Source organism: Micropterus salmoides, unplaced genomic scaffold (genome assembly GCF_014851395.1).
Source record: "Micropterus salmoides isolate LMB-PRFRI ecotype aquatic unplaced genomic scaffold, ASM1485139v1 Ms_hic_scaffold_2, whole genome shotgun sequence".
Lineage (NCBI taxonomy): Eukaryota > Metazoa > Chordata > Actinopteri > Centrarchiformes > Centrarchidae > Micropterus > Micropterus salmoides.
This window is the reverse complement of record NW_024041150.1, coordinates 27,509,592-27,536,322: the sequence shown is the minus strand read 5'-3', so window position 1 is coordinate 27,536,322 and position 26,731 is coordinate 27,509,592. Positions and strand designations below refer to the sequence as shown.

Here is a 26,731-nt window from a genome sequence, read left to right as displayed (position 1 = left end):
TGGTGTTATTACCGTATATTAGTTGTGGCTGTACTGCTGATTATTCGTGTATAACAAGTTTTTTAATACTTAACACTGCAACATAATGAACATGCTGGGGGGTGGAGGGGGTTTGGGAGACTACGTAGGGAAAAGGGGGGTACGTGATTGCGTCACACGCCGCGTTGGCTCGCAGAAAGTGGAGAAAAGTTTTTCAGACCCCCTCCCCTGTATGTTTTTGTTGGGGGAAAAGTTGTTGGTAGTTAGGTCGTGTGAATGTAGCGTGTCCGTCGTGTTTCGCCCCTCGGTAGCAGCGGGAATGCGAGTGTTTTGCTTCCCTGAAGTCGGAGAGCGAGCTTGTGAGCAGGGCAACGACGCTTTACGTCCTCTGGCTCGGACTGAAAAATCTCAGTGGCCATCATCGTTTCACCTCTGCCGTCTCGTTAGCCACCTAGCTAGCTCCGCCGCTAGCTAACTACCCAACAAAGTTAACGCTACCTCGCCTCATAGTGTGTTTCTTGTGGTGACTCCCAGCTTGGGGGTTGGAGGGAAAAAAAGCAACCGTAAGGATGGCAGAAACCAAAATAATTTATCACATCGACGAAGAGGAGACGCCGTATTTGGTGAAAATACCTATTGCTGCCGAAAATATCACTTTGCTGGATTTTAAACAGGTCTTGAACAAGCCAAACTACAAGTTCTTCTTCAAGTCTATGGACCAGGACTTCGGGTGAGCTTTTTTATTTCTTATGCAGGGATGAGCTTTGTGGTTTGCATGCAAAATGAGGAGTGATAAAGAAACGTCCAAAAGGTAGTAAGGATACAAGAAAAGTTTATGCTCGTTACTAAAGTTGTAAAACGCTGCAAAGCAATCCTTTAATGTGCCATTGTTTTCTGAGTGGAGGAGCACTGATTTAGGATAAGTTAACACCAACAAATGCTTGTTTAATTAAAGAAAAAAGAAAAAATAGCCATCTTTAATGAATTTCATGCAATCCTATCTTGTGACCGACTGTCGTTTATTCGTCACAGGGTACTTATATTAGAGGGATAATACACTTGAATAAAACCTGCCAGGTCGCCATTCAGCCAACACATCCCCTAATCAGCAACTGCAAAGTTGTAATGAGTGGTGATGAATATCCAAGTGGTTCTATAAATACTACGGGTATGAAGGCTGGGACATTTCTCAGAAAACATCATCATTACAATGAGGAGGCATTCCCCATCCCTGCTGCTTTTCTTTGCCCTAATCCTCATCTCTCCCTCCCTCCTTCAGTCCATCATCTGGTGAAATCCTCGCCTTTTCTTTCTTTCGAGACTGAAGCCAGGGTTTTGTCTCCCCCTCTTTAACACTTTGGCCTGCCAGCCATCCTTTTCATTCCCCGGCTTCCTCTCCCCTTTCTCCCAACCCGCTCCTCCAGAAAAGAGCTGTCTCCTCTCCTCTATCAATTTTTTCCCCCCTTCTTCCCCTGTGTGGCTGCTGTGCATTTTCCTGCACAGGAATGCATGTTTGTGGTTTATTCACCCAGTGAGACCCTCAGGGCTTCTGTTAAATGCATTGTAGTCTTGGATGAGTCTAGTATTAAGGCCGGGCCACTTGCCTCTTTTCCTCTTTGGATGGCACCACCGGAGCTTGTGCCAAGGAAGCTTCAGTATCAACTCAAACACCAAGATTAAATGGATGAGATGGTTTTTCATAAGGCCGCGACAGAGCTGGCAGGCTACGGCTGCCCCTCGGATGCAGATCTTTTGAATTTTAATAGCGGCAACAATAATCCTGACTTGTTTAGAGATTTCCTTTGTTTAAATCTGCAGTAAATGCCATTAAAAATATTCAACATCTGGTGTGTTGGATTGTTGAAAGGATTAGCCAAGTTAGATTAGCTCATGCACAAAAATGTGTCGATTGCTGCTTTGTTGGTTGTTTTAGTTATTTACCAAGTTAAAAATGCAGTTTCCAAAATTGGGTCAGCTGCTTTCTTTTTTTTATCACGTTATATGGCCATAAATGATGCTTGGTCACACTATGAAAGCAACGTTATGACGCCACTTGGTGCTCTGGGAACTTGGCTTCTGCCATATTTCTGACCGTTTGCAGACTCATTTCTTGTGTAAATTAATTAAATTGAGTGCGTGGCCTCTGGGATTTCACAGTAAAATACTTTAGAGCTGCAACTCATGATTCGTTTCCTTCCAGATGAATCTACCGATTATTGCCTTCAAGGTCCCAGAGCCCAAAGTGACGTCTAAAAACATGTTCTGTTCAACGTACTACACTCAAATATTAGTGAAATTCTGTGAGTTAACAAAGATATAAAACAGAGGAAAAGCAGCAATCCTCACATTTGAGGAGCTAAAAAACAATTTAAACCATTAATGGGTTATCAAAATACTGCTTAATCGACAAGTTGTTTCAGCTCGATATTGTTTAACTACGAGGGTGGGCCATAAAACAGGAAGACCTCTCATATAATGCAAAACAATTCAACAGCACCACAGACTACATCCTCCAAAAAGATCATTCAGGTAGATCCACATCGTTTTAGCCAGATGTGTATATAATAACTGAAAAGCTGTTGCCTGCTAATTCTACGGGCGCAGTAATATCTGTAGAGCCCTCCTCTTTATACTCTAATGGTCTCTGTTAAGACTAGGCTTGCCACAACGGCAGTGTAATTTCCAAGTTAGCAGTCCAATTAAGTGTTTGTGTAACCAAACAGGACATGATTTTAAAACCCTGCACGCTTGTAAGCGAACACACAATGTTTTGTGTTTTTCCAGAGGCAAACAGGCTTCATCTCAAAAGACCCGCCCACTCAAACCCTCTCAGCACAGCAAGGAAAGTTATTTTCAAAAGAGTATGGCAACAAAAATTCCCTGTTCATAACCTAAATTGTGCAGCTTGGCGTCACACGCACCCTCATTTAAATATCTCCAACTGAGTTCAGATGAAAAATTTCAAACATAGCTCAGAGTCAGCTGTCCAATCAAAGCAGGGAACTCCCCCCACCACCACCACCACCTCTCCGACCCAGGATAGGAGTGTGTAATAGTGTGTGTTTTCGTTTGCCCTGGTATGAGGCCAGCTGTCGGCCAGAGCTGTGTGTGTGGCAGTGGGGGGAGATCCGTGGAGTGGAGCAGGGCCGGTGCTGGAAACCTGGGGCTGGACTGAGGCCATTTGCCGGGTGTCTGGGGGCGTCCACGGGGAGAAGGAAGGGGAGAAAGAGAGGGGTGGTGTTCGCTCAGAGTTATTAGATATTCCTCTCTGTGCATCTGCTGCTAAGGGGATCAGGGAGCCGTACAAGTGAGATTCATTGTTAGAAAGGATGCTGTGTTGAGTGTGAGGAATTTAATGGTAGCAAGGGACTGGAAAAAAGGGAAGTGGGGGTGAAAAACGCCAGGTTCAGGACTCTGCATATTTCAGGGTGGTTTGTGGATTATTTGAGGCATTAAGGAGTGTGTGTGTGTGTGTGTGTGTGTGTGTGAAATGACTCGACTGTAGTCGCTTGTTTGTTTGGAGGGCAGAGGAATGAAGACAATTACACTCTCTGGAGAAGAATGTTGCATCTGTTCATCTACTGCCGAGCTGCAGTTTCCCGCAGCGCGTGAGGGGCGAACAGTTAAACAAATCAGATGGAGGAAAAAGATCGTTTGTTAACTAACATTCAGTAGCCACACACACACACACACACCGAGCTCTCAAATGTCTTCCTGCAACAGTGCCCACAACAATCTGGCCGTATGCTAACACTCACCCGCAAAACCAGCTCTCAACAGCTGCTTACGAAAGCCCACTGGAGCCTGACCAAGTCTCACACACATAAAGAGGAGGCACACTGGCAGATGACGCTGGGAAAACGAAAAACTTTTCAAGGAGCTGGAGCAGTCAAGTGTCCTCTCTGTAGCACTTGTGCCCAGCCCCTGTCCTCAGCAAACTACTGTAATAACATGGTGGCAGGCCGCTGGGGGGGAAATTACACAGCTGAAGCCGAATGTTTGCCTTTCTGACAAATATGGAGGGCGAGTACGGAGGAGGAAGAATGGCTGGACGGCCTTTAAGGAGCTTTGTGCCGTGCGGACACTGGGCTGAGAAGTTATTGTTATGTGTATTGGATTTTCATTCATATTTAATTGACCAGGTTGTGTCAAATTTGCAAGGAGGCTCAAACCCAGTAGGAGCGTGTGTGTGCGTTTTAGCTCATTGCCGCAGCGTTTGTCACTTGCCGGAGGAAGCAAATTAAGGTTGTTTGTTCTTTTTCCTTTTGATATCTGCGAGGCTAAGTCTTAATGGCTTGGGAGGTGTTTTGGTAATACGATTCGAACAGAGTATAATCCCTGTGATTATAATTGTACTTTTCATTACAAGTGGAATTTGTTTTGAGGGTTCACTTTGAAGCCGAATGAGTGACCGCTTGTAATGGTTAGTGGAATCACGTACAAAACTGCAAAGTCACATTAAGATAAAATGAATTAAATTGGGTTAATTAAATGAGACATTTGAAGTCACGAAGGATAAAATACTTTTAAGCCAAAACGGCAAATTTCCTCAAGTTATAGTTTAGAGAAAATAATCTGGGGAAACATGAACAGAAGTCCAAAAGCTTGCAGGTTGACATCATGATATACCATGAGACATTTTATCAACAAGTGTTTGGGCCAAAGCTGCAAATCAATGAACAGGTCTTCTTCATGGCAATATTTGATTGTTACACAAATTGTGGCCGAAATGTGAGGAAGTTCTTTGGTTTGTTGGATATTTAATTCACTGGATTAACCAAAAACAGACACATTATTTTATCTATACACAGTTTCTCAATAGTTTCCACAAAAAGTAATAAATTCTGCTGTACAATGCTCTGGTGATGTTATATATATTATATATTAATTTACATGCTTTCTTTGTCACGTATAAAAATTGAGACGTCCTGAGCCAATCCTTAGTATCCAGGGTTGGGGCAGATCCTTTGGTTTCTCTGCTGTGCTTCGTCCACCTCAGCTTGCCAGTGTTGCAGCGTTGCTCTCCATTACTAGAGCCTGCTGCTGTGTGAATATATTTAGAGTTCAGACATGAGATTGGCAAAATTCACATATTCGCTAAACTCTGATGCTCACATATCCGTTATCAGGGGGGATAACTTTATCTTTAGGAAAGCTCAATGTACTAAAACCAGGTAGCACCTTCATCGGTTTACATGCCAAATGTTTATTGAGAGATCCACTTCCTCATTTCCATTGGGTGCATGTGTTACCTTTCTAGATCCACTGCTCCGAACCATAGTTGGTTCCACCAACCAAGTTTTAGACTATAATAATAATTCCCTTTAGCCTGGTTTGTAGCTGGTCACCAGCCCAGTGTTGGCCGTTAATTAATGAGACCATGGCGGCCCGCCACAGTCTAATTTACTCCGCCACAGTTTCAAAATGAACCGAAAATATTTTTACAGATCTCATAACATTTCAGACCTTGTGTTTTGTGGGCGCTGCTCTGTGCTGCTGTAAGCTTGCATGCTCACACACTCGAGACAACCACTATTATTTTGAGGTAACTACAGTAACGTTAACGGTCTGTTTCTGTCACTCGTTTGTGAGAAGGCGATTAAGCTAGCCGCACCTAAATTTGTAGTGCACACGTATTAAAGCCTTTATGGTAAATCCACTGGTGGACACCCACCGGTGCTAGCTGACAGGCAGATTAGCGACTTTATGCTGTCAGTTTCTCTCTCTGCAGTTAGACTGTTGTGCTAAACTAGCCTGTCAAAAACATTGCAAAAAAATAAATTAAATTTAATTAAAAATTATTAAGTGTTGTTTACCTTGATAGACAGACAAGGATTGAATGTAGGGATAGTTGAAAAGGTCTTGCACAGATATCGTTATGTGTTGTATTAGGATTAGGAATGGCCTGTATGGTCAGATGATCAGCATCCTGGGCAAACTATCGTGATCGCGTTGCGAGTGTGTCTGCGATTCCCGAGTGTTTCTATAATTCCAACAACTCTTAAGAGAGTAGCAGATTACATCACGTCAGTTTCAGGAGTCGCTTTCTTCCTGTTACTCTTTTGTTCATAATCAGATCAAGTGTAAAGCTGATGATACACGGAGCAACTTTTAGAGCAATCGTACTCGGGCCAACGTTGCCGTCAGTGGTAATGAGTAAAGATTACTACCGTAATCCCCTTCCCCCGCCACCCGCCCCGCCGCTATCGTTCAAAACATAGTCGGACTTGCCTCCAGCAAGATTGCCCAGCAACATTGCTCAAAAAGTTGCCCTGTGTATCATCAGCTTTAAGCGTTCAAACTTAGTAGTTTTGAACCGAGACCTCATGTGTTTATATTTAGGAATCAGCAGATACTCAGTATTAAAGGTACAATGTGTGATTTTTGGCCACATGCTCCAAACAAATAGGGAGCAGCTTTTCACCTTGTGCAAGAATTGCATGATTTACTCATTTTTAAATGGTTCAAAAACAGGGAAAGATCTACGTTTGTGTAAACATTATATCAGTTTTTGATGTTTTCAGTCTCAAACGGAGCTTATGTGTCACGTGACGTGCTTCAACAAATATTACTGGAACATATAACAAACTACACAACACTCACAACCCTGTGTACTATAAATGAAAACTGCTTCTGTTATATTTGATCTGATTTTAAACATACTGATGTTATGATGTAACTGATTTTAACATATTAGCTTTTATGTTGTGTTTGATTAAACATGATAATTGTCATTTTCTTCAATCATATAATTATTAAAAGTCTTAAAATACGTTGCTTGTAAAAAGTGTTTGCTTGAGACAGTTGAAGGCACGGTACACGGGATGGGTCAGGGGCTAGCTGGTTAGCATGGTAACTTCAGTAAATATCTCTGAAGCAGAATATATAGAGCTATTATTCCTTCACATTCTGTTTGTCTTACACGTTGTACCCTTTTAAAGGACTTTGATTCTGGACATTTTATATACAAAAGCCTAAAATCACATAGGTTACATTATTACTATGACTTTCGGGTGAAATTAGTTTTGAGTGAATTTACTGCTGTTGTGTTGATGTGAGATAACACAAGCTAACGTTTGATTTAGTTCAGCCATGTTGTTTTCATATCCTAATTTATTCTATGTAATGTGTAAGTAATGTAAACCATTTAATCCCCCTGCAGTTGACTAAAACCTTGGTGTTGTGTTCTGCCCTCATTCCTCCACCCAGCTGCACCATCCAGACACTACACACCGTGCCATAATGTTATGAAGGTAGAACAATTTATAACTCCTCAACCTCACTCTGGCTCTCTGTGTTTCAGGGTGGTGAAGGAAGAGATTTCTGATGACAGTGCCAAGTTGCCATGTTTCAACGGCAGAGTGGTGTCATGGGTAAGAAATAAGAAACCTGTTTTAAATAAACGTGAGAGTGGGAGTTATCCAGATTGGTGACCACCACTCCAAATCTGTTAATGACCTCACTGTGTGAGACTTCTGTGAAAATGTCAAGACGTTTAGCCAACATCATCAGCCAGAGCCTGTTTTCAAATACCACTTTTCCTTTTCTGTGCATTCCCTCAGACCTCCCTCAGGATAATGATCTCGTCTAATGAGCAGCAGTAAAATTAAGTCATTCAGTTATTATTCACTGAGTTTGCATGATTGTACATCGTATTGCAACAATCAACTCTTTTGTCGTTTATTCTTGTGCTTTGGCGAGTGTTTGGTAAAAAAAAATATCTTAGGGGGGAAAAAATGTCCTGGAAAGAGCGTGAAACCAGAACCAGACTGACCAGGAGGAAGATTTTAGCCACAGTCTGAGTCACTTTCATCAGTAACATGTACTAGTAGTTTAGCTCAATTCAAGCTTTGCATTCATATCAATTACTTTGTCTTTTTTTATTTGTTTAATTGATTCGCAACAAATTTAAAATGTCTTTTATAGTAGTCTTGTTTCATGATATATATGTCACTTATTATTCAAATCTACATTTTACAAAGTGGTTTGTTTCTTGCTGTCCTGGCTTGATATCAATGTTGTCTTTAGATGAATCCGTTCTCATTGGTTGCAGTGAAGCCATCACTGTCATTCTTCAGGCCAGGGAGGTTCCTTTTTATACCAATGACTTTTTGTATTTTGAGTTATTGCAGTTCTGCAGACAACCAGCCATGATATTTTTTTATCTTAAGATTCCTGACACGAGTAAAATAACTGGAAAGTGGAAACTCTCTCCTTGTCAATCTTGAGTTTATATACTTGATATGAGAAAAAAGATTCCCAGTCAGACTTATATGGTCAGTGTTGCCGTGTCACTGTATTGGTGAAGTCTGCAGATGCATGACGTAATCGAACAGCACTGCACATTATGACGACGATGCAACATGTGGACCCAAAATGGCTTTCTGCTTTCTGAAAAATAATGACAAAGGCAAATGTTTCTCTCGTTTTGTTAATCGATACTCAAGCTGGCGAGCTACACACAGCACAGCTTGTTACCAGCTACAGTACAGTGAGTCGCCAGGCACAGCTTTCATACTTTCCATTTCTCTAGCAGAAGGGCCCCGTTGTTGCGCCCCACCCCACAGGTCACATTTGAATAGAGACAAAACATCGCGACTGGGCCCAGATAAGCAGGTTTGAGGCTGAAGCATCTGTTAAGTGCATAAGAACGAAGGAAGGCATTAAAAGGGGGCGAACAAAGCTCAGAGACCAGAGGGACTGATATGTGATCTGCAGGCCAAGACGGATGGAGGGATCCCAGAAGACGAGTGTTTCATAGCCATTAGTGGGGGGAGAAGAACTGGCAGTGACTCAGTAAAGAGAGTGAACGTCAGGCTGAACAGGCTGATGATTTGGTGGAATTATTTTAAAGGTTATGAAGGTTATAAAGGAATGCAAACCCTGTTTATCTAAACTCACTCAATGCGATTATTTAGACTGATATTGTGTTATGATTTGCAAAATTAGAGGGAAAGAGTACTTTACATCTTTATTCTCATTTTCATTGATAAACATATTAAAATGATTACAGTCAGGGCTCTAGACTTTTTGCATTAGTTGGACTAGCACCTTTAGCAAAATAACAGTATATTCTAACCTTTTGTCACTTCCCATGAAATGTTTCAACAAAAAATGGCCAAAAAAAACCAAACTTTAAAAGTGCAGATCTGTGCTGAACAAGATGAAAAGTGTGCCTGATGTGAACTTACCGAAAAATGTAGCTACACCTTGTGGCGACGCAGACCACAAGAACAACGATTGGTCGGCTTGGTAGCATCCTCCAAGCTCCCAGGAAGTGCTTTGTGCTTTGAAGACAGTTTAACTAGTGGCCAAACAAGCGGCTGCTAAACAGTGGATACTTTCTTTTGAGCATCACAACCCCCGTGAAATGAATCCGTTTCACTATTAGAATTTGATCCATTCGGATACAGTTGGAAAGTCTAGGAGAGCCACACGATTATTATTTTAACACCATTCAGGTTAGAGGACGGCTAGTTAGCCGGCTCACCAGCAGATTGGCCAGTGTAATTGCAAAATGCCAGGTATAAATGCGAGGCTGCGTGCGTTGCCAATGCCATGTGTATCAGGGTAGAGTTGCCGCAGGAGTATCAGTCGAGCACCCCTTCTTTTCTTTTGATCGGCTCTCACCTTCTTCTATGAGTGTCTTTTGGGAGGAAGTACACACAGATAGAGATGTGGTCGACCAAAATTTGTCCCTCGAAATGTTAGTTGCACCAGTGCGGCACAGAAAAAATGTAGTCGCACCGAACTGACCAAATTGGTGTGACTCTGGAGCCCCGGCAGTGTGATTTTTGCACGTTTTGTCCCAAACAAAGATGTTTTCTTAAGTCTGTAGAATATGATGTGTAGGCCAGGACATCTCTGCAGCACGACAATATTTAATTTAAAATTCAGTAGGCCATATTGTGATTTGGTTAAAACTAATTGTTCAGCCCTGTTTCCAGCATTAAAATACTTTATTCTGTTTAATATTTTAGCCCAGTATGCCCGTATGTGTTTTTTAGTAAACCGGTCTTAAATACATCTTATTCCCTTCCTGTGTGCGTTTTTATGGTTGAGGTAATTGGATGCTGGATAGCATTCATCCTAATTATTGGGGGGGGTGCGCACTTGTAGGCACTTTTGTTGTATAATGAAGAGAGACAGGTTAAGTGTAGGATAGCGTTTCAGTATGCCCTTGAGACGTCCATCTGAAAAGAGTACAGTGCTTGTGTGTCAAAGTATTTGACATCTTAGCCGTTTATCCTCTCTCTGCCTTCCACCTCCTTCGTACTCCTAGTCTCATTCCTCTTGTTTTCTCACCCTCTCTTCTCTCTACCCTCTCTTGATTTGTACCACTTGTTTTGTGCTGCTCGTTTTCATCCCGACTCTCCATCTTTTACATTGTCTTGTCATCTTTTCTTTTTCTCTCCCCCTTTTCAGTTGGTTTCGTCGGACACTCCCGCAGCAGAGCCCCCGGTGGCAGTGGTCCCCCCTGCGGAAACAACAGCCCAGCCTTCGCCCCCTCCTCCGCCACTCCCACCCCCACCTGTAGAGAGGACTGGGGGCATCGGGGACTCCAGACCGCCCTCTTTCCAGTAAGCAAAGCACACACACACTCATTTGATTTACAGTACTGTATATTTACCTGAAGAGGTGCATCACATGGACAAGAACCTTCTCAAAAGCTGCACAGTACGCCAGCAATTTAAAACTCAACAAACACTTGTGCTTCTCCCATAGCTGTGATGTATATACTGTATATTTCCCTGAATATCTCATACACTCCCAGGATCAGGTTGCAACAAGAGTGGCAAGAATACTGCAGCTCATTAGAACCTGATATTACCTGGGGCCGCCCTTGTTATTAACGTGACCGGTTCTGGGAGCAGCTTTCAGTACATTAGACACACTGACTTGATTTTTATAATGTTCTTACACATAAACATGTTTTAACACTTAGATTTTTCTTGCTTTTTAAAGCTATAAAAGAAAAAAAAAACATCAGAGAGCACGTGTCTCATGGAATGTCATTAACATCACTTTTTGCAGAGTTAAAGTAGGCTTAAAGTAGTAAGTTAGCTTTCGTTTAAAGTATTTTTAAACTTGCAATGATTGTCTGGCCACTTTGGGGCAGTGCGACGCGATGTAAACGCAACAGTTTGTGTGTTTGACTTCAAGCAGTACATCAGAGCGCTGACCTAACGTGAGTTAAGCTTGAATTAACGTAAGGCATGCTGTTTAGAAATGTTTTACGACTCACAGGCGCTGTAAAAAGTCACCAAGTGACATGACATTAAAACCTCACAGGAGGAAGGCGACTGCAGTTTTCTGACTCTGGCGACAGCAGTTGCACCTATTGATGGCATATTAAGTTCAAATGCAAACAGGTTAACAGTTGCGTATTCACACATCCAGCAGACACGAAGCAGCGTTCATTTCAGCAACCTAATCAATGTAAATCCAATATTCACTCTCCATTTAGCTCTGATCTGGTCTCCACCATCTCCTGAAGCAAACGCTCCACTATGTTAACCAGCTAGTTGCTAACTATGTTTATCTCCTGTTAAGTGCTGGGCAGGAAGCTTATAGTGAGTTTAACAGAGCATTGAAATGACGCTAACGAGACAGTTAAGATTGAACCAAACTTTCAGTGTAAAGTTTGTAAAGGATGTAAAACCTAAACAATGAGCTTAAAAAAAAGCTAAAACCCCTTGTGTTGAGACAAAGGTACCTGCAGAGTTGGGTGATAACTCTGTGGGTTTGTCACGACAAACTATCCCCTTCACATTACACGTAGCAATTTGATCCAGTGTTCATATAAAAATAGTGATTATGGCAGCTTTAAAGTGTGAAGCCACAAAGAAGTCTAGTCACACACATTTTCAGAAAGAAATAAAGATCCTCTAAACAGACTTTTCTTCATCCTGTAGCATCCATGTTATCCTACTAAAATATGAGGAAACCATTACTGTAATTTGAACAGGCCCAGTTGTGTCCAAAACAAACAAAGTATCTATAATTTGTGTAACTTCTTATCATCGCTCTCAGCTCCTCGAGAAGTAAATTATCTTTAGTTTGGTTTAGGGGCCAATTGGAGTTCACACCCGCCAATGAAACCTCCCATTACAGCTGCAGCACTCTCAGTCATTTCTCATTCTTGACGTCGTCTTGTCCGTCCCCCGTGGCTGCAGCAGGTTTTTGAATCCAGTGTCAAATTAAACAATTTCTTTTTCAACCTCACTAAATGTGCGGTTTGCAGCCGTGGGCGTATTAACCGCGCTACTTATTTCTTCCCATGCTGTATTTGGAGCTGGATCAACACCATCGCTCATACTGGAAAATTAAATGTAATTCAAATTGGAGGCTCTCTGTGGCCGTCTGAAGAAAACCGCTCTCTTTATTCATCTTTGCTTTGATCGTGAACCACAAGACTTTCTCTGTCTATCTATGTAATCAGCACATTTTTCAGTGTGCGCATGGTACTGAAGTCTGCTGCCTCACGTAGGATTACTCGGGTTTTTTCTTGTTGCTACATGCATGTTGGCCTGTTTACCAGCTGTGGATGTGATGGGGTTGGTCCCGTGGCTGCTTCTTGCTCTTATCTTTAGATGGATTTGGTGACATGTGACTGACAAAAGTAACTATGCTTTTAACTAGAGAGATATATTGGCTGAAATGAGATGATTGCAGAGATGTTGGTATCTCTTTAATATCAGCGAATAATAAACGAGAAATTCCTATAAAGAAATACTAAACTAGGGTTGAGCGCATTTAGAAACACTGTCACCATTACATAGTTTGTCCACCACTGACATGTTGATTTTTACACTTTAAAATGTTCTGCTTACTTTCTTGGTCGCAATTCTTTTAAAAGATCAATCTAATAGATCCATACTGAAAAATCAGTCGGGCTGTACAGTTAACCTTTGTACTTGTTGTATTTGAAATTCATTGGCTCCTCTGTAAACGAAATTGCTGAAAGGGGGACATTACAAAATTAAAATAAAAGCTCAATTTCTGCACATGGACTACAAACATTTTCTAAATCAGGCTTTGGATTCTTTTTTTTTTTTCTTTTTTCTTTTTTTATCTTTCCTCTGAACAACAAACAAACGGACATTCCTGCAGAAGACTGAGCATGTTGTTGAGATACAACCGACAGTCCTCATGTTAAGTGCTGCATTCAGTCTGATGGGAGACTTCAGACATGCATGAGATTTGATTTAGTGCTTTTAGTTGATTTAGTTTATTTGACATTACGTGAGAGAGGAGATTAAATCAAACAGAACTACAGAAATGTCAGGTATCATACAGCAAAGTTCCTCCTGTCATCTGATCTTCTCTGTGAAGATGTAAGTGCAGATATGGGAGAGGAAATTTTCTGGATACGATGTAATGTGATCTCATAATACCAGATCTTATTATCTTAAGTCAAAAACTAGATTGAAGTGTAACTGGATCATATTTTTAAGTGTAGCATATACTTGTTTTTATAGCATTCAAACTATCGATTGTGTATTTTATCCAGTGTTTGCATTGTATTACATATTTGTATTGCATTTGTATTGTGTCACATGTGTGTTTGTGCGTGTGCTCTGCTGCATAAACGTACTTACTAATTGCCACATAAATAAAAAAGGATAAATAAAGTTTTTCTTTAATGGAAGAAAGACAGACAACCCTGCCAAATGTATGTTTTTGTCAAAGGGTAAAAGAAAAATGTTTTAACTTTTTCCAAAACTGTTGAGCTGCCAGATAATCAACGTGACTTATGAAACTCCAGATTGAGTTAGTAATTGTCAATTGTTGGCATTACTGAATCATTTGAGTTCTTTAAAAGTCTACTAGACGTTCGTAGAAGTAGAAAGTAAAATAATTTACTTTTTAAGGGGAGCTCCTCTGATTTTACACATCAAAGTCTGTTTACAGGTGTTGAGTAGGGGGAAAGATGCTTATCGCTTTGCTAAAATCATAACATTAAACAGTTAGATCAAATGTTTACATGCTGCCGCGCTTCTTCTTTTACAGCCCCAATGCTACAGGCAGCGTGGAGACCTTGGACGACCAGACCGAGACAGAGTCTGTAGTTTCCTTCAGGAGAGAGAGGCCTCGGCACAGAGAGAGCATGGAGCAACACGGTGAGAAATGGCAGATCCCAACACTGATGGAAAAAATGCTCTTTTATTTATGACTATGTGCCATGAAGATTTGGCACGCTCCCAACATCTAAACAATGAATGGATCGTGATGTTATCCAGAAATGCTGAGAAGTCAGGAATGTTTATGATCTCTACAAAAAAAAAGTAAAAGAAAGCAAACATCAACTTGAGCAAACATGAAAATTGAATATCTTCCCTCTCGTCTTTTGGGGCTTCTTCTTTGGTGTTCCAGGGCCTCGTATGAACGGCCAGACTCGGCTTGAGCGCCACCTGGCGGGATACGAGAGCTCCAGTACAGTGATGAGCAGCGAGCTGGAAACCACCAGTTTCTGTGACTCGGAGGACGACGACACCATGAGCAGGTGAGGGAGTGATGAAAGAGGGTTAGCTGAGAAAGATTGTTCACTAAGAATTCAGACACCTGCATTTTATGTATCCCACACTAGTAACATGGGTGTGATTGGAAATATGTGTGTGTATCAAAACATCAAATTAAGAAAGAGCATGAATAATTCTGCAACAGTTGAGCGTAGTTAATGTTAAAGTCAGCTGGATCCACTCCTCCACTTTACTTTATACTCAGTCTTTAGTTTTTCTATTATTTGTATTTACACTTCTGCTTCTCCTCTCCATACAGTCACAGCCCAACTAACTTTCTAAGTAATAAACAATAACATATGAACAATAAACAATAACCATGGAATATGATATGTTTTAGTTGTAATTTCTACAGTAAGAGAAGAGAAGACAATATTACAATATTAAAAGATGATGCTAATGAGATTAAAATAGCTGAGTGTTTCTGGGCTTTTCGTGTCTCCAACTTGATCGTCTGCCTTGCGGGGTTTTTATTTTGGCATGTTTACTTTTCTGTTTTATTTTATTGTTTGTCTGCGTTGCTGCTGTCTATTTAGATTTGGCCAAGACGCAGCATAAAAGAACATGAAGGAGAAGTTTTAAACGTATAAAAGACAGCAGTTACACATAAATAAACAAACACAAGCCTCTTAATTCACTAAATAAGGCAAAATACTATTTTATAAACAAAGAAACTGACCAATATTCACCATATCCTTCAGATTTGAAACAAACTGTCAATAAGAAATAAAGTCAGTCAGTTCTGCAGAAGGTTTTCAGGCTTTTCTCTTTTTACCTCGTTCTGTTCAGACTCAATGAACCAACAATTGTAGGACGTCCTTAGAGCGTCATCGTAATGGCCTTGAGTTCTTAATCATGCTCAGGTAGGTAGGAGCTAGTCCAAGAAGTGCCTTATAGATAAAACACAGTATACCTTCTTGCACAGAGAGAGGGCCATAGAGCTTTATAGTAAAGGGTACAATGCTGAGTCTGTTAACTACAGCCAGAGAAAAAACTCAATGCACAATGATACACAACCTCTATTTCTGCAGACATTGGGCAGAAGCACTCATGGATATCAGATCACCATAATCTAGTGTGGGTGGGAAGGTTGCCGTCACCAGGTATTTTCTAGCTCTAGTGGATAGGCATGATTTTGATCTGTAGAGAAGGCCTAGCTTAATCTTGAGCTAATATGAGTTTTGAAACACCAGGATGAATGTGAGAGTAGAAAATAAACCTTTCTAAATTAGCTTCCCTGTTAAGCTTTTTGTGTGTTTCAGACACAAAAAGCAACACAAAAGGGTAGACAGAAGTTAACCCTATTAAAGGTTTGTGACAGCATGTTTCTCGTCTGATCTCTCACCCTTTTGTTGACCCTTGAACTCGTAGGTTCAGCAGTGCAACAGAGCAGAGCACGGCTTCCAGGCTTCTGAAACGGCATCGTCGACGCAGGAAACAGCGCCCCCCACGCTTGGAGAGGGTATGTGCTATTAAGTTATCTTTTCTGCCTTACATCTTCTCACATCTTTTGTTTACTGTGTCACTGTGATTGCTTTCTGCTATTCTTTGCTAAATCAAGTGTTTAGAGAGCCTTTGAGTATTTCAGTCAGCATTTGTAAGCAAATCTCAAGTGGTCACTTTGTGGTTTTCAACTCCAGGCGTCATCCTTCAGCAGCGTGACAGACTCCACTATGTCCTTAAACATCATCACCGTCACTCTCAACATGGGTCCGTAAACTCCTGATCTATTCTTGTCTTTGAACCTCAGTGTTTCCTGGAAGTACTAAGGAAATGTTAAACTTTTGATCATGTACAACAAAATATCAGAGAGCATGTGTCTTGTGGAATTTCATTAACATCACTTTGCAGAGTTTAAGTAGGCTTTTGTTAAAAATATTGTTAAACCTGCAATGATTTTTATACAGACGTTATACAGCCGAGACGTACTGCCCCACACTTTTCTTGTTTGCTAAATGTGTGCGTAGTGACGCTATTCTGATTTGTCAACAATACAGAGAAGTACAACTTCTTGGGCATCAGCATTGTGGGCCAGAGCAACGAAAGAGGAGACGGAGGCATCTACATCGGCTCCATCATGAAGGGAGGAGCTGTGGCTGCAGACGGACGCATCGAACCTGGTGACATGCTGCTGCAGGTGAGGAAGAATAAAGCCTTAATCCTGGTGCGAAGGGAGTGTTTATCTTTTAAATGACTGTGTTGGTTTGTGAATACTGGTGTAGCTTTTCATTTCGGGAGTGTTCCCAGTGGGTTTTTAGGAACAGCTCAGTGTTTGCTCAATTAATTTATTTTGTCGGTTTAATGTGTCGACAGTTTTTTGTTGTTGTTTTTTTTTCCCCACTCACTCAAATAATCACCGATTTATACGACTGATTAAGCAGTTCTCATGTGTACAACTGCAACAGAGGATTATTTATTATTATTTAGCATTTAATCTACAAATTATTTTCTCGATTAGTTGATAAACTTCTTGGTGTATAAAATGACACAAAATGGTGAAAAATGCACCCTGAAGCCCAGGGTGATGTTATCAAATAGCTTGTTTTGTCCCACCAACACTCTGAAACCTAAAGATCGTCAGTTTATTACAACGTAAGACTAATTGAAATATTTTTCTTGTGCTTTAACACCCTCCAAGGTAAATGACATCAACTTTGAGAATATGAGTAACGACGATGCAGTGCGGGTGCTGAGGGAGATCGTACACAAGCCAGGGTGAGCTGCTGTTTTCCTATTTTAGATGGTATTGTTCAAGTTCTGTCTGTACAGAAGTGGTCAACAACTTTAACCAACCTGTTCTCAAGGATCTATTTTTCCTTTTAAATAGTGTGTTTATTGTACAAGTGCCTTTTTATATTTCACACTGTCTGTGAAGATTCTCAGTCATCCAGGTCATAGTTATCCAACGAAGGTTAAAATGAAGGGCAACTGGACTTGGTTGAAGCTACTGGAAGACGTTTCGTCCCTCATCCAAAGGACTTCTTCAGTTCTGACTGACTGGCAGGGAAACTCAGCTATTTAACCTCAGTGGGGTCGTTATCCCGGGTCATCAATACCGCTGGTACGTTAGTGTTTCCCAGGAAACTCAACAAACGTAACCTCTTGGCCTCAGGTGAAGATACCAACGATGGTCGTTCAGTCTTGGCCACAGGTAGTCTCAACGACTGTAACGACTGTCGTCACAGCAACAAGGAACACTAACGAACCAGCGGTATCGATGACCCGGGATAACGACCCCACTGAGGTTAAATAGCTGAGTTTCCCTGCCAGTCAGTCAGAACTGAAGAAGTCCTTTGGATAAGGGACGAAACGTCTTCCAGTATCTTCAACCAAGTCCAGTTGCCCTTCATTTTAACCCTCGTTGGATATATTTCACACTGTGTATCTATATTATCACAATAAACAAAGTATAAAATAAAATAAAAAAAAAGTGGTCAACAATGCTGATGATTTCTTCTTCTTGTGGCGTTTGCCAGGCCCATCATCTTGACAGTGGCTAAGTGCTGGGACCCTTCTCCTCAGGGCTACTTCACTCTGCCTCGCAGTAAGTACAGAAGCCTTTCTGTCATGTTTGGCTGTGGGGGTTAGGGTCAGTGACTGTCTCCTAATCTCTTCTCCGCCTGTGCAGATGAACCCATCCGACCCATTGACCCAGCGGCGTGGGTGAGCCACTCGGTGGCTATGACCGGGGCCTACCCCGCCTTCCCAGGCAGCTCCTCCCTCAGCACCATCACCTCTTCCTCCTCCGTCACTGAGACTGAACGTGAGAGCCTCTTCCAGTGTCTCCCTAACCATCTTCCCTTTCTGTAACTCACCTCTCCTTTTATTCTCAGTTATTTCATCCTCTCATAAAACTATACCCTCCACTTTTAAGCCATCCCTGGTTTCTTTGTCCGTCTGATATTCAACGCCTGAATGATGGTCATTATTGTAAGGCATCTTTTTCCTGTTATGGTCTCCTTCCATCTTTCAATGACGTTGCACAAGAATCATCTTTCACATCGGCCTTTCTGCTCTCTTTGTCGCTGTTGTTATGTAATGTGATTAATGATGCCTGCTGCTTTGCTGCCTCTGATCTTAACGCTGCCTTCCTCATTGTTTTGACCCAGTTCAAATTTCACTTCTCATTCATTCTTTTATTTATCCTTGCTTGTCTATACTTCTTCAGCTTCCCTAAAATGCTCTCCTGTCTTTCTCCAGGTTTTGATGACTTCAACTTATCACTGCACTCTGACATGGCATCGGTTGCCAAGGCCATGGCCTCACCAGAGTCTGGTCTGGAGGTCAGGGACCGCATGTGGCTTAAAATCACCATCCCCAACGCTTTCCTCGGTAAGCCTAAAGAGCGGAGGCGAGGCAAAAAAATTACATTATTTTCATGAACTTTCTGTGCCTCACAGGGCTTCACAGGGCAGGCATTATGTTCTCAGAATTAAAACTGCGTGACTTGTGGTAAGGGGGAAAAAAAACCCTAAAGTACAAACTTGAGTGCCTGTTCTGACTGAAAACATCTGTTAAATTGGAATCACCTGCAACCGAATCACAAGGTGTCATTAGGCAAACTGCTTTGTGTGCTTTTTGAAATAAAAATTTAGTTTCTTATTCAACTTGCATTTCATCATAATATAGTAAAAGCTTACAGATAATCAGGCGTTGAGAGTTGAACTGCTGAATTGCATTAACAGATACTTGGTGGGACAAGCCGCCAGTACTACTCTCACTAATTCTCCAAAGCCTAAAAAAGATTTTTGTTTTGAGTGGATCTCTACAGGGGGAGGAGAAAGTCACGCTTTCCCTGCAGTAAATACGGCTGGAGTTAGCAGTGTCTTTAAAAAGGTATTTCTGATTTAGGTATTCCTAAATTCCCCCTCAGGAAGGTCTGCACGGACTTCACTCAGACTTTGTGTTGCCACAACATAATTAAAGTATTTTGTTGGAATCCTGTTCTGGGAACAAAACACTAAACAGCCACTCACTATATAGGAATAATGCTGGTATCTTAAAATACTGCTTTCATCATTTTTAGCTGCACGATTAATCTAATCGCAATTGATTACATAACCGCAAAAAGGGTGCGATTTAAGAAAACAGAAAGTGTGTGTGACACTCTCGTCTCTGCGCTGCAGTCAGCTCATTATCCCCGCCCACACCGGGATCTCGCATGTGCCTCTGAAACGGATAACGTTAGGTGCAATGAAAAAAATGATTCATGAGCAGCGTGCCAATAACTTTTCAGACAACAGCCTACCGTTAACCCCCCTCTCGCCCCGCCACTAATCGTTCAAAACATATCCCGAATCGCCACCGGAGCATCGAGAGAAATGCCGGTGGGCTGGTCGCTTTGTGACAGACATATTGCCGTCGACCAATCCCAGCCTGGATGGGGCGGGACATTAAAAAAAGTTTGACGTGCTACAGCAAACTTTACAATGTTGAACAATTTATGATAATAACGATGATAATATTATGAAGTTCATTACTTGGCATTAACAAATTTAAGACCTTGTAGAACCATTTTACTTTTACAAGGATTACATTTTAAAAAACAACCCACAGAAATGAAACAGCTGTAAGATATAATAATCAACTAGTGGAAAAATAGTATACTATTGTATGAAATTATAATGAATATAGTAATAACGTTATACTAACAGTATAGGCTACTATACACTGAACTATTATAGGAGTTGGATAGAGTCTCTGCAGTGGACAGATGTGGATTTACCATGTGCCATTTGTTCCATTATAATCGAATCGCAATCCTAAATCATTATGTGTAAATATATATTATGCATTTGTTGCTCTCTGCTGTTGTAATCGCACTGCGTGGTCACTATTAGTCTGGGCGATATGGCCAACAATGTTACAAAGATAAAAGACTTCATGTCATTTGATATCGATAATTATCACGATAAATGTTTAATGGCTGATTTTTGCTCCAGGGTCAAATTAGAAGAAACCAGATGGTTCATCTTGGTTTTAAACTTTTCTTTATGGTCTGAACAAACACTTGATGCCAAACAGTGGATCACTTTACAAATCTGAGGTAGAACACTGAAAACTATTATGATAAAAATCTTTTTATAATGTATATGCAGGAGCAAAATGAAGTAAAGTTTATTTTCAGTCCCTTTTCCTCAACATCATAAATATCTTTATAGAAAAATTAAGTGTTAATGTGTTTGTGATTCAAATTAATTATATCAAACATTTATTAAACATTTGTTATATTGTTTGTTATTGAGGAAATTTATATCTTGATAATTATCATTGTGTTTTTATTTTCCAGCCCTCAGGATTTTTTATTTTGATTTGAATCTACATACCTTAAACTCATGCACAGTCTTCTGCTGTTTATTCCTATTTATAACCTTTTGTTTAATATAACTTCATATTTATCTCAGTTTACTTTGTGTGTGTATAGATAGTATACATTCTTTATTTGTGTATACTGGGCATCTTTGTCACAAAAACACCCTTTGAGATGAATTAATTTGTCTTTTCTCATTTTTACACGTCATGCATCCACCACCAGGCTCAGACGTAGTGGAGTGGCTCTTCCACCACATTGAGGGATTCCAGGACCGCCGTGAAGCCAGGAAGTACGCCAGCAACCTGCTGAAGGCCGGCTTTATCCGGCACACCGTCAACAAGATCACCTTCTCCGAACAGTGTTACTATGTCTTCGGAGATTTAAGCGACTGTGAGAACTGTGAGTAACAAACGCTGACATCAAAGACTGACTTGGGTCAGTCTGCGTGAATGTTACGCCTAATCACATTTGCACACATGCCTTTTTGTGGCACGCTGGTGGTTTGTAAGGGTCAAATTTGTGACATTTCAGTTATGGAGGGATTTCTTTAATGTCCTGCCATCTCTAAACTTTCCAGAAAGCACTTAGAAGAAGAAAAAAAACAACAATCTGTCTACAAGCTGCAAAACAACGATAAAGACGATTGTTTGTAAATGAGTCCATCTGAAACTTTTTGTATCTGCAGCAGTAGTATAATTTGTTCCGTTTGTTTAGCCTTATCTCACTCTGTAAACAATTTGGTCGTTCCATTGTTCATCTCCTTCCTCTTATCCCCACCCAGACATGGCCAACCTGTCCTTGAATGACAATGACGGCTCCAGCGGGGCCTCAGACCAAGACACTTTGGCCCCCCTGCCCCTCCCTGGGGCCTCCCCGTGGCCCATGATGCACACCTTCCCATATCAGCCCTACCCCACACATCCCTTCTCCAGCCAGCCACCTCCGTACCACGAGCTTACCAGCTACAGCTACGCCCCCGGCAGCACCGGCAGCCAGCACAGCGAAGGTGAGCACCGACGGTGATCAGATTTCACCCTGCAGAGAAATGTGAGAAAAGAGTTAGAGCATCATTAAAGGACCATGCGGCCTGGTTCGCACACACCAGCCAACTAACTAAAAATCATGGATGTTTAGTATCGCTGCTGATCATTTTACAAAGCATGCCATAACTTTGTGGATTGGTTTCTCTAATTCATTCTTCTGTAGGCACCGTTCAAAGCTAGCCACATTTTTGTTGTTGGGAAATTACGTTTATATGATAAAATTTGAATATGGTGTGCTAAAATGTACTATATAATATACTAATATTTTCATTAGCTCTGAGAAGGTTGTGTGTAAAGCTCCTTTTTTTTGAAAACATGTAATCTATTAGGATAAACACATAAGAGTAGCTTCTTATTGTATAAAATGAAAGTGCTACGTGGGTGTAAAATATTAATTGAAAAGCTAAACAGATTTATTTTTTCCCAGAAACACTTTATTTATAACAGCAGTAAATACTGTAATACAGAGTAGAAAATGATCTGCATTGGAAACAAGAGCAAAGAATAACAAATTATTTTTGAATAAGAAAAAATCCTCAATTAAGGCAACTTATCAGTTTTGTGCACTTTTGGGTTGTTTGTTTTGCATCTGCATTTCTGATCATCATGAAGCTCTGAGTAACTGGAGATCCTTCCACCTGAAATGAGGATACAGGTCTTTTACAACATAGAATCAACTCTGGAAAGATGGCCTAGTTGTGATATGACGATATGATGTGATGTAAGGGCCGCCCTGCTGGTAGTTTATGGTATTTTCTTTTTTTAAACACCACCATGTCCCTTAATCATGAAGCTATCTGTAATTTTACAGCATTTAACAGCACTTTCCCTCCTGACTTTTCGCTTTCGCTCGTTCTCCTTTGAATTTTTTTCTCCACTCACTCACTTAACGCTGTGTTGATGTGTGTGTGTATGCTTTTGACCAGTCGCGTGTGATGACAGAGGTCATACCATCAGGTTAAAACAAGAATGGACGCTGACTGTCTACAGGTCTGAGGGACTGTGGCTGACCTGTGACAGATTCAACTTTTATTCTCGTTTGACAAAAGTCTGGGTGTCATATTTGGCACACCTGTTGTGTGGATTCTCCTGCTATTAAGAAAGCTTGCTATCGCTGCCGCTGGTTAAGTTGATTATTAACAGCAGGATAAAACAGCCCTCAGTCCGACGGCCAGTCCGCTAGTTTAATCTCCACAGCGTCAACTTGTTTACAGTGTTGTCGGTCAAGACAATAGGCTTGATGAATGGACCAATGAGCAAACACTATGTGCAGGTAGTACTCATGGGAGTTGTAATGTCAGATTGCAATTCTTTTGTTATTTCAGATGCAGTTTGAAAAGACTACAATTTTTCAACACGCCAAAGTGGATAGTGGCAGTGACTGTGTTACCGCCATGGCTGAAATCCACCCACATTTGGCGGGTTGGCGGACGATAATGTCAAGCCCTGGTGGCATTGTAATGTTTCCCTTGTTTAAAGGGGCACTCCGCCAACTTTTCTCATGAAGTTCAGTTAACTCGCCACAACCTATGAAACGTTTTTTTAAATGTCTTCTGTGGCTCTGGATGACGGCATCGGGCTTATTCGTTGAACACACTGTTGAGCTGCATTATGGGAATTGTACGATCCAGGGGTTTAGGAGTCGTGAGGGACAAAAACCCAAACAAATATGTCAGCCTCTGTTGCTTCACTTTTATGAGTCCTCTAAGACAGAGCCGAGGTCATTACATCACTTCCTGTCTAGTCTCTGTAACGCAGCACTTCTTTCCTCAGTCTTTCTGGAAAGAAATTAGACTTTTCTTACTGTCCTGGTTAATTTTCCACATTCTGTAGTTAAACAATGATTACTTTTTTACAGAAAAACCTACAGCTCTCATGAAAATTCATCAGAGCGGCAGCACAGGTACTTTGTTTTGTCCATATCCATAACATGTACTAAACGCTCTCTTCTAAAATCATTTTCCCATTTTTTTTTTTTATCTGTATTTTCTGCTGTTTTAAAAACTTTGTGTCCTCTTGTTTTTCAAATAACTGCCCTTATCTAGACATGAAGCGAACCATGTAGTTGTACTGTTGAGAAAGGCCCTGCTCCTTTTAGTTATTAGCGTCGTTACAAATGTCAGCGGGATTTTTCATGAGGTTTTCTTGCTTGTGAAACAGACTCCTTTTGTGCTCTTTTTAAAACATTTTCTAGAGGGACGCTCTGACATCTGAGATTTGAGAGTCGGCTGCCAAAAGCATTGCATTCATGAGCCACGCTGTCAGAAAATCAAACCAAGAAAACAAACTATAAGCAACCATGGATGTTGTGTCGGGGAGAGCGTGTAGGATTTGTTTTCTTGCTGTGCAGCATCTGTTTAAAAGTAAAGGAATATTTACAAAATATTTATATAAATGCAGCTAGAAAAATAGGGAAACGATTTAAAAAGGCATGCCATGCGATGGAAAGTGAGTCACAGTGAGGTAGGTGATTTGTAACCATTGGGGATAAGCGATATGGGAACACTCACCTGTCACGCTGGTTTCCTACACTCTCTCTCTTTTAGGTGTGCAAATTAATGCTAGCTTAGCTGTTTAGACCTGAGGTGAAATTCAGCTCCGATGCAACATAGCAAAATGTTTATTTAAATGGAAACGTGGTCCGTTGAATACACTGTTCAGTAATGCAAGCGTTGCCACTGTGGCGGCTGAGAAGGCCCTTTTTTTTTTTTTTGTTCTTTTGCTTGAAATAGTTCAAAATCCCTCTGTGTTACAGTTACTGCTCTTGCTGTGCAAAATATTAGAACATGTCAGTCGAGTGAGATTGAGTGGAAAAACTGTGGGGAGTGGTTTCTACACACGTCTCTACTGATCATGCCACACCTCCGACACACCCACCAAACACGTTGTTCGGCCGTAGCGGCGCCGATGTTTTCGTTCCCCTGTTTACGTCTTATCTAACAACATTTCCTTTCCGCCCTCAGGGAGCCGAAGCAGCGGATCGACGAGAAGCGAGGGCGAGCGACGCCGCAGCACTAAAGGTCCCGGCAGCACCGTGGGTGGAGGGGAGAAATCCCCCTCAGGCGGAGGTGGGGAAGGTGGCGGGGCTGACTCGCGCTCCGGCAGCGGCAGCGAATCAGAATACTCCACCCGCAGCAGCCTGAGGCGTGGCCACGGTTCAGCCGCCCCCAGCGAGCACAGCCACGCCTCCTCCCAGCGCTCGCATCATCACCGCATGCCCCAGCCGCCCCACATGTCTCCCTACCCTCCGGGCATCCTGCCTTACAACCCCATGATGGTGATGATGGTACCCCAGCACCCACATGCGGCCATGGCAGCCGCCCACGCTCTTCCTCACACGCAGCAAATGGCCACAGCCATGCACCCGGCTCTACCACCGCCCCCTTCCTCCACTCCCGGGGGGCCTCCTGGCGCCCCGCCCACCCGTGACCTAGGCTCCGTACCCCCAGAGCTGACTGCGTCGCGTCAGTCGTTCCACCTGGCCATGGGGAACCCCAGCGAGTTCTTTGTGGATGTCATGTAGTTTTTCCCCTATCTTGGTGTTGAGTGACCATTCATGTGAAGTTAGTGCACGGTTCCCACTTGTTTTGACGAGGATATGGTGGTAGCTTTTTGAGCTCACAAGGGCCGATTGGATTGAAGGCACTTGTTACAAATTTGGTGAGAACAGGGTTTAAGATTGACAAAGAAAACAAGACAAAATTAAAACACAATTAAAGTGGGATATGGTCTGACTGTATGTCTACGAAGTCTAGTTTCTCTCATTCAAATCCACTACATAACATTTTTAATCCTAAATGCGGAAAGACCAGTTCAACCTACTTATCTCAGTAATGAGTTTGTTTTTTCTCAAAAAGCAAACTCTCAATACAATATTTAGAGTGCCTATCAGAGCTGCTCAGCAGTCTCGTTTTTTGCAGTCCTCAAAACAGAAATATAATATTTTAGGAGGGGATGCACCTCCACAAACTAGCTACTTACGTCAGTGCTGTCCATGCAGGAAGCGCACAGACTGCAGTTTTACACCAGGTACACTGTACTTGAAAACGGATACAATCTTGTAAACATATCTGGATCATCCTGCCAGATTCCGTGGCAGCGCAGGAGCATTTTGAGTGCCTTAACTGTTGGCATTTTTAGAGACTTTTTCACACTCCAGGTACATAAAATAACTCCTCTTGTTCTAGCATTGTTTGACAATGAACCTCTCTGTGTATATATCTACTACTCCCGTGTAAAATGCAAACACTACAGAGCAGCGAGCTCGAATGTGAAAAGAAAATAGGTCCAAAAATGTCAGGTGAACTTGTCTTTAGTAATCACTGTCTTGGCCTAGCCGTGAAATGACTCTCATTGCGAGTGAGTTTTCAGTGTGGGACTGTAGAGGCTTAACGGTACTCATAGCTGAAAAGACGAGAAATTGAAACCGGTACTTTTTGATTACGTACAGTGTATATCTTTAAGAACTGTGATCCAAATGCCCCAGCTCCCCATGCTTATTTTTACTGACTTGCATTATTCACCCATTTCATTTTTGTATGAGTGACTATATAAATCATGTGTAACCGAACTATTAAAGGTGCTAAATGAAGATTTGACATTTCTAAAAAGAATGACATTGACAGTGTCACATTGTTTGATTTCATATCAACACCTTTTTGTTTGTGTATTTGAGAATAAATTTGATACTTACATACTGCTCCGACTTAATTATTTTAAGACGGGATTTAAAAGTCAGATTGTGAACATGAACCTTCTCACTCCTTCACATGCTTTGCCTCAGAACTAGACTGTGTTGTAGACGTAGAGCGCACACTGAATGCTGATCTTAAATATGTTGTACACTGAACAAAATTATAAACGCAACACTTTTG

General features: G+C 41.5%; 1 protein-coding gene across 2 annotated transcripts; it reads left to right on the top strand.

The window, feature by feature from the left end:
- Positions 1-176: 176 nt before the first annotated feature.
- dvl2 (dishevelled segment polarity protein 2) lies at positions 177-26,556 on the top strand. 2 transcript variants are annotated; one of them, XM_038731531.1, is made up of 16 exons: positions 177-709; positions 7,283-7,352; positions 10,405-10,559; positions 13,993-14,102; positions 14,356-14,485; positions 15,873-15,963; positions 16,142-16,211; positions 16,499-16,638; positions 17,140-17,216; positions 17,978-18,045; positions 18,130-18,264; positions 18,702-18,833; positions 21,037-21,213; positions 21,596-21,820; positions 23,716-23,760; positions 24,821-26,556. In XM_038731531.1, the coding sequence occupies exons 1-16, from the start codon at positions 549-551 to the stop codon at positions 25,378-25,380; spliced, it is 2,346 nt and encodes a 781-aa protein (XP_038587459.1). In that variant the 5' UTR covers positions 177-548; the 3' UTR covers positions 25,381-26,556. The 2 variants fall into 2 exon arrangements, with proteins under 2 accessions (XP_038587459.1, XP_038587460.1); XM_038731532.1 differs by lacking the exon at positions 23,716-23,760 and having other exon boundaries at positions 549-709; positions 24,821-25,380.
- Positions 26,557-26,731: the final 175 nt, after the last annotated feature.